At 39.4% G+C, this 8,241-nt stretch overlaps 1 protein-coding gene across 1 annotated transcript in view; it reads left to right on the top strand.

Moving 5' to 3' along the window:
* Positions 1–8,241, top strand: part of LOC106881162 (MAM and LDL-receptor class A domain-containing protein 1) — a 42,475-nt gene that overhangs the window by 19,488 nt on the left and 14,746 nt on the right. The window contains exon 4 of the mRNA XM_052966137.1: positions 7,463–7,573. Coding sequence (XP_052822097.1) covers positions 7,463–7,573 — 111 coding nt within the window. The remainder of the gene's footprint in view (positions 1–7,462; positions 7,574–8,241) is intronic.

Raw genomic sequence — 8,241 nt, 5'->3', positions numbered from 1 at the left:
AATTGTTACACACTCCTGAACGGATTCCGACTTCCGTGGCCACCGTCCTGCTGTCTATATCGACCGACACCCTTTCGGTAATATAATGGGCGAAGCGTAGGGCACCTTAGCCGGACGTTCAGTTCATCCCACATCACCAGTTCTGCTTACCAAAAGTGGCCCACTTGGCACCGTGCATTCGTCGCGTCGCAATGGCTGCGATATACGGTCGCCTCTGATCGGGAGAAAGGTGGTCCGTTTCGCCCCTTCCGAGTTCGAGAGTAGATCGAGGCCGTCAACTTCCCCAGGGCCCGTGGAACCTTTTCAGCATCCCTGTTGTTCTGCTTGGAGTAGATTGTTTTCCACAAGGAACGTATGTATTTTCCCTGCGAGAATGCCTATTAACACTTTCCGTAAGAGGTTAAGACAAGCAATGGGTCGAAAACTGGCAACCGCATTGTGCTTTGACCCATCTTTCATAAACGATGTTTTCTTTCCTTCTACAATCCACTCCGGAAGTGCGCCGCTCTGTAGGAAATTGCCTAATTGCAACGCAATTCGCTTTTGTTTTGATCTAAACCACTTGAGTCAGTAGCCTTGTATTTCGTCTGATCCTACCGCTTTTCTGTTTGGCAGTCTTGGTACCTGTGCACTTACGTCTTCCGTTGGTATGCACAGTACATGATCCAGTCGTGGAACTTCCGACTGGTGGAGTTGTGGAGCCTCCGACTGATGAGACCTTACGGAATGAATCTACTCAGCATCGTGGTTGTGGGCAAGTTCTTATCCTCAGATGTTATTCCAAAATTGGCGGATTTCCTTTGCTTCAGGAAATATATTATCTTTTGTATTTCCTCCTAAGCTCTTAAAAACTGCCTCTGGTTATTTGAAAATAGCTGGTTTTGCTGGAACTGCAATATGCAATCAGTGTAGCGTTGCACCTTTAATGTTTTTCCTCGCACACGTTTTAGCGTTTCGATAATACAGGGATTTCTACATTATTTGATTGGCTGGCCTTTCTTTTGAACCCTTTCTTTTTAATTTGGCATTTTGCAACAAGATATGCCCTTGCACCTTTTTAGCATTTTCCCATTGTCTTTTGGACCATTCTTCTATGAGACTCAGATCTTTATGTAAAGTTTAATATTGCCTTCAATTCTCAGCTTCGACCATGGCTTCTTTCCTTCCAACCAGTTCACCAACTAAAATTGAAGCGGATCTGACCAAGTCCCTTGTTTCCGTTAGATCGTTTGTCAGAATGTATTTCAGAATCTCAACACCTTTTTGAGTCGCACGCTTCACATTGTTACGGTCGAAGCTTCTCAAATTCACCGACTTGGTCTCTGTTCTTGTATCTATTTTATCCTTGAGTCTTATCCTAGGGTTTCTCTGTTCCTCAGTCATATCGTCTCGTAATACAGTGATTTCTACATTATATTGATTGGCCGGCCTTTCCTCTACAACACTTTTACCTTAATAAGGCGGCGAGCTGGCAGAAACGTTAGCACGCCGGGCGAAATGCTTGGCGGTATTTCGTCTGCCGCTACGTTCTGAGTTCAAATTCCGCTGAGGTCGACTTTGCCTTTCATCCTTTCGGGGTTGATTAAATAAGTACCAGTTACGCACTGGGGTCGATATAATCGACTTAATCCGTTTGTCTGTCTTTGTTTGTCCCCTATGTGTGTAGCCCCTTGTGGGTAGTAAAGAAATAACACTTTTACCTTACTAATGTTTTCACTGATCTTCATCTGCATTATTATCCTCGAGGTTATCGCCACTACGGAGGCTTGTTATTATTATTATTATTATTATTATTATTATTATTATTATTATTATTATTATTATTATTATTGTTGTTGTTGTTGTTGATATTATGGCCGCCATACTGTGAAGTCACGGAAATTTGGTGCTATACAAATAAATTAAACAATACCAGTATTATTCAACCCAAGAATAACAATCGGGAAGTACGTACTTTAAACTTGTTACACAAAAAGTACGAAAAGCTACACGTGCAAAACAATTTAACACCAGAAATGAACGGAGCGGTACCCTACGAAAATGATGACCGTCAAAATAAAGGGCCGGCGTTGTTCCTCATGTCCCGCAAATAAAAAAAAAGCATAAATGGACACATGAGGAATATATTTAAATCCTTCACGCTTATTTTACAGCAGTGCTCTACCCAAAGAACGAAAACACCACAACATATACATACAAAAAATCTGGAAGAAAAATAACCTAAATAAAGACTTGGATACGGCAATAAACCCTAATAAACTAGCTAAGATACGAAGATATATTCTCAAAATAAATAAAAAAATATCAGAAATAGAAATAGAACATTTAAAAGGGAAACACATCAGGAAAATGTAGATAGTAGCCACACAGCAAGACCAAATAATATAAGCACTGAGACTGTAAAACACGAAGACAGACGTAACACTTCCAACAACAGCGAAGTAATCAACAAAAGACAACAAACACAAATCTTAGGAATGTATAATGATGTGCAAAAAGCACCAAACCATAACACCACAGACAGACATATGAACGGAAAGGAAGATGAAACAAATCTAAAACCAGGAAACAGAGAAGGGGAATCTGATGATTATGATACTCTAAAAATGAGCATAATCAAAGAACTGAAAACCACAGATCTCAGTATGAACCACCGATTATACCTCCCAAAAATCAAAATAGATAATAAAACAATACCAATAATAAATAGCATGAACCTGGCCGCCACAGAACTAATAGCCACAGAAACAAATGTCAATATCTCCGAGCTAAATGACATAATATATGCAGCAGCCACCGTGGCTACAAAAAGAAGCTGGATACGCCCTCAAACCCATCCAAACAGGAGTACCACCAACCAACCAAATCCTGTGGATAAATAATATCCAGAAAAAATAGAAAACAAGAGATGAGATCTGTCAATTCTTAACGAAACTAGTAGACAATCAACACTACTAAGCAACAAGAAGAAAACAAAAATACTGTGCAAATACATTAGAGAAAAAGAGTTACGTGAGTTAAAAGAACAGCTAAAGCAAGATATCCTTGCCAAAGCACAAAGAATGCGCCGGTATGAGAAACGCCGACATTTCTTTGAACAAAACAAACAGTTCAAATCCAACCCCAAAAGATTCTACCAAGAACTTGGCAAAAATAGAATAGACATGAATACAGCACCAACAGCAGAAGAAGTGGAAGAATTTTGGAAAGAAATATGGTCGGCGAAGGAACAACCTTAGAAAAGGGCTGTCAAAACAACGAACTTAGCACCTGAACAACTCTGGAATCCTATAACAACTGAAGAGGTCACCCAGTCACTGCAAAAACTAAGTAACTGTAAGGCACCTGGGCACGATAAGATCACCAACTTCTGGTTAAATATCTGACAGGAACATACAAAAAGCTGGCTGAAAACTTTAACGACATACTAGCAGAGCCAGAGATAATGCCTGAATGACTCACGAAAGGGAAAACTATCCTAATTCCCAAATCCTCTGAAACGGCAAGCCCACAAAATTATAGATCAATAACTTGTCTCCCTATAATTTACAAAGCCTTTACTGCAATAATATCGCAGAGATTGAGCAAGCATCTGGAAGAAAATAACCTGTTTCCAGAAGAGCAGAAGGGATGCTGCAAGGGCTCATACAGCTGTAATGATCAACTAATGATCAACAAAGCCATAACTGAAGACAGCCGCAGAAAGAAGAAGGGCCTCAGTATGGCCTGGATCGACTACCGAAAGATTTTTGATAGCATTCCCCACACATGGATCCTAGAAACAGTAGCCAAGAACAAGGTAGCACCAATAATTATAAAATAAATAAGACACTCTATGAATAAATGGCAGATAGTGCTACGGCTCCAAACAAAAGAGGAATTCATAAAAACCAAAGCTATTCCTATTAGAAGAGGAATATTCCAGGGAGACACGCTCTCCCCACTTCTTTTCTGCTTGGCATTGAAACCTTTATCTGACATGCTAAATAGAACCGGATGCGGATACAATTGTTACTGCAAGACAGTCAGCAACCTCTTATATATACTCAAAAGCAATACAAGCTGTAGTGACGTGATCAAGTAGCGAAAGCGCTCCATTGGAAAATTGCAAAAAGTGAGGGCTAGAGAGAGTCAAGCCGCAGAGAGTGGTAGAGTCGGAGACTAGCAATCCAAACAGATCAGCTGCTAGAGTATAACAGACCGGACCTAATGTTGGTGGGAAAGATGCACTACAGGTGCTATGTAATTGATGTTGCATACCCCTTTGACCGACGAATAGTCAAGAAGGAAGGCGCGAATATAGATAAATACAACTCACTTAAGTAAGAAATAGCCCGGCTAGGAAAACTGAAGAAGGTGAAGATAGTGCCAATTACTGTTGGGTCCTTGGGAACAGTATCAGAAGGCATCAAGAGGAATATCAAGGCAACTGGAATAGAGTGCCCAGTAGAATTGTTACAAAAGGTTGGCCTCCTTGGTATGGCCAGAATAATCAGGAAAGTATTAGATAGCTGGAAAGAGCGAATAGCAGGTAGCAAGCCTGCTACGCATGCAAGACTCAATGAGTTCCAACAAAACCTGTGATAAAAAGAAATAATAATAATAATAATAATAATAATAATAATAATAATAATAATAATAATAATAATAAACAACGGTTTCAAATTTTGCCACAATGCAGCAATTTTGGGGGAAGGGACGAGTCGATTACATCGACCCTAGTGCTCAACTGGTACATATTTTATCGACCTCGAAAGAATGAAAAGTACAGTCGACTTCGGCGGAATTTGAACTCAATATAAAGCCGTAAAAAATCCCGCTAAGCATTTTGCTCGGCGTTTTAACGATTCTGCCAGCAGGCCACCTTAACAACAATGATAATCCTTTCTACATTAGGCGCAAGGCCCGAAACTTTGAGACAGGTGTCTTACAACCTTAATCATAATATTTTCATTAGTAATCACCGAAGCTTCGCAAAAATTCTGAGGGTGGCACGGCACGATACACTGTGAGATAGCTTCAAAAAGTAAGTAAAAAGAAGACAAGCAATAGTTGATTCCAAAAATAATTCCTCAAAAGAGGGAAATTTCTCTTCATGGAAATATCTCAAAACCTGATCACTAAAGCACGTGTCTTCCCATCTGGTCTTCCCTAAATCTAGAATTGTTTATTTAGATCATATCACTGCACTCATCTACCTTTTTAAGAAATTTTCAGGTGGGAAACTCATCTCTCTCTATCCTTATGTTCTTTTCAAGTGAAACTTGAAATGTTGATAAGGGTTTGTTCAAAATGGAATATGTTTGACTTTAGCATTTTCAATCTAGACCACCACACAATCTCTTTCGTAAAAGTCACCACAGAAATAAATACTACCTGTCCACTCCGGCCAAAGGAAAGTGCCAAGGCGCTCTCCACTATGTATTTATGAATTAGTTAGATCCGTCCTATACCCGACATCAGTTGTTCGTCAAAACTCCACAAATTATCTATATTCGGGAAGTGAACGAGTGCGTACAGAACAGTTTCTTGCTCTGCGCATATCTTGGGGAGGTTTCCATTTTCCAGTAGCACTGCTAGGTAAGGAATTTTGGGAGTTATCCATGGATGTCAGGAAGTCCTCCGGAGCAGACCAGCCAATTGATTTTCGTCAACGTCTAGAGCCTCCCTGAGAACGTCGTCTCACTTTCACATTACAAACCCTCATAAGATGCTATGGTTGAACTTCTACTGACCACAATGCCCAACTCATGGAAGAGTGTGAGCACTTGATGACATCCCAGATGCCGACTACCGTGTTTTCGTCTTTACTTGACCCAGATAGTTACTCTATCAAAGAGACGAACTGTCGAAAAACCCGTCTGAAAAATGGCGATCACACCTGTTCACCATCAAAGAATTGTTCAATATCTCGCAGGCTGCACACATATCTCCGCATCATCAGCCATGACTTCTCTAGTCCGCCACCCAGCGGGTATTGTCAGCAAAATGAGAAGCTGATCAGTGAAACAGGTCCCCTAAATAGAAAGTGGAAGTTCGCTAATTAGGTCTCTCTAAGTTTCGCGCACCAAGATGACCCGTCAAGGAACGGGTCTTTGTCTATACAAAGGTGTGTTCTGTGTAACCGATGCTTTTGAATTCTGAACAATCTACGTCATCCCTATCCACTGGTCCACAAGCACTGTTTTGCATTCTACATTGATATATTCAGGAAATCGAGTCGGTACTTGCCAGGTTTGTGAAGCTGTTCCATCTACCTCTTCTATAGGATAACCTCATACAGTTCAATGCTTCATCCAGGATATTGTTCTAGTCTACCAGAAAACACTCCAGACGCCTAAAGAAATCTGGTCACCGAATTTCTCATAAACCATAAGCAACTACGTGTCTGAATGTATGGTCTTCCCTACTGGTCACGTCCACTATCACTAACTTAGCTGCTGGTATCCAAAAAGATAACCCGTATCGTGAGATCTGGACCATTCTTAAGTAACACAGCACATCCTCTTTTTGGTTGACTTGGAGATAAATAGATATCATTCTCTCAGATTATGGGTGCAAGTGCTAGTGAACAGGAAACTCGTCTCTTGCTAATGGCCCTCATATCAATGTCTAGAGACCGGGAATCGTTTAGTAGATGGCCCTGTTTCTTAGGTGTCCCCAGGTCACATCATCTGAGTAATTTTTGTGTATCGCAGTACGTTCTATTATTGCTTTGTTGTTCGTGGATTTTATTTGACTCCTTCATCACATGGCAAGTTTGAGTGGTTCCAGGCGGGGAGGTGCATGTTTTAGGAGGTCATTGTTTTTTGTTCTGTTGTTGTTTGGAAGCTTTCAGTCGCTGTTGACGGTAATGTGGTGACACTTGAGGGTGTGCAATCTTTTTCTATCGATGCTGCTGCTGTCACTGCTTCTGTTTAAGTAGATGCTCCGTTTTGGTGTTGTTGTTGCTCTTATTGTTGCTGCCCTGTCCACATGCTGCCTTTGGTACCCCTCCTGTTTTTTCCTTTCTATCCAATGGGGGAGTTGTCACCAGCCAATAGATATTTATTTTTAGGAGCACGTACTGAAGTAACAGTTATTCTTCCATACATTTTCCTCTGCCTGTCTGGGGCCCAACCCAACTAACAAAAAAAGGATCAGTAGCTTGCATCAGTTTATTGCTCATAAAAAGGCAGCTTTTCTGTTTTCTTTTTATAATTCCTAGTTTTCTCTTATATGAATTGATTAATAAATGAATTGATTAAAAACTTTGACTAACGATTGTTTTAGTCACTACTTTCTTTCAAAGTTAATATTACACAGCGAAAAAAGTACACACCTCTAATTAGTGCTATTCTTTTACGCTACTTATCGCTGCTTATGTTTATGTGCTATGTAAAATACAAGTTGTATATTATTACTGTTAATATCTTAACATTGCGCTAATGAAGATTGCCTTTTTTTCTCTTTCTCATTAAAGCCAGAAGCATTTCCTGTAACTTCTCAAACCCAATGATATGCCAGTATTACAATTTTATGTACAGTAAATGGGAAAGAGTACAATCAGGAAATGTAAGCGGATCAATAAATGGTAAACAAATATTCTGTATTTTCAATTATATGAAAATTAGTTTATTTTCGGTAAACGTATGTTTGTTAACTGACATACATATTCAACCTTATAAATTTTACATAAAACCGTCAATGTCTTTTGGTAGATATAAAATAATATTAAGACATATTCAGCTGTTTAATACCTTTATCTAATCTATATCATCATCATTATTATCATACTAGGTAGTCTTGTCATAGTATGCACACAAAAACAAAGGCAGGATTTTGTGAAGGATATTAGTTTTACTGTTCACTTCTCTATGTTACTTATATCTCCTTAGAAGCAACAAACAGGCATACAGATAAGCGTAACAGAAATGCACCTTTAGAAAAATATGTAGTCAAACATATTTACAAATTTGGTGGCAAGACTTCTTACGCTAAATATTTTCCTCTTACTGTTCTCTTTAGTTATTTTACTAGAAAACTATCTGGGATTCGGATCCGACCTAGTCAGTGAGACATCATTTTAACAATCAGTAGTTTTAGTTGGTATTTATCACACTCAATGTACCGTATCCATAACTTGATTCTCCTACCTATAAATGGATATCACTTAAAGAATAGATAAGGAATAGAATTTTGACTGAGTTGATTCGTCCTCAGTCAACTAGTGAAGATAAGTAGTTTAGTCATTTCTATCTA

The sequence above is a fragment of the Octopus bimaculoides genome, chromosome 3, assembly GCF_001194135.2.
Source record: "Octopus bimaculoides isolate UCB-OBI-ISO-001 chromosome 3, ASM119413v2, whole genome shotgun sequence".
Classification (NCBI taxonomy): Eukaryota; Metazoa; Mollusca; class Cephalopoda; order Octopoda; family Octopodidae; genus Octopus; species Octopus bimaculoides.
The sequence above is the reverse complement of the archived record's forward strand: the minus strand, read 5'-3'. Positions and strand labels throughout refer to the sequence as shown.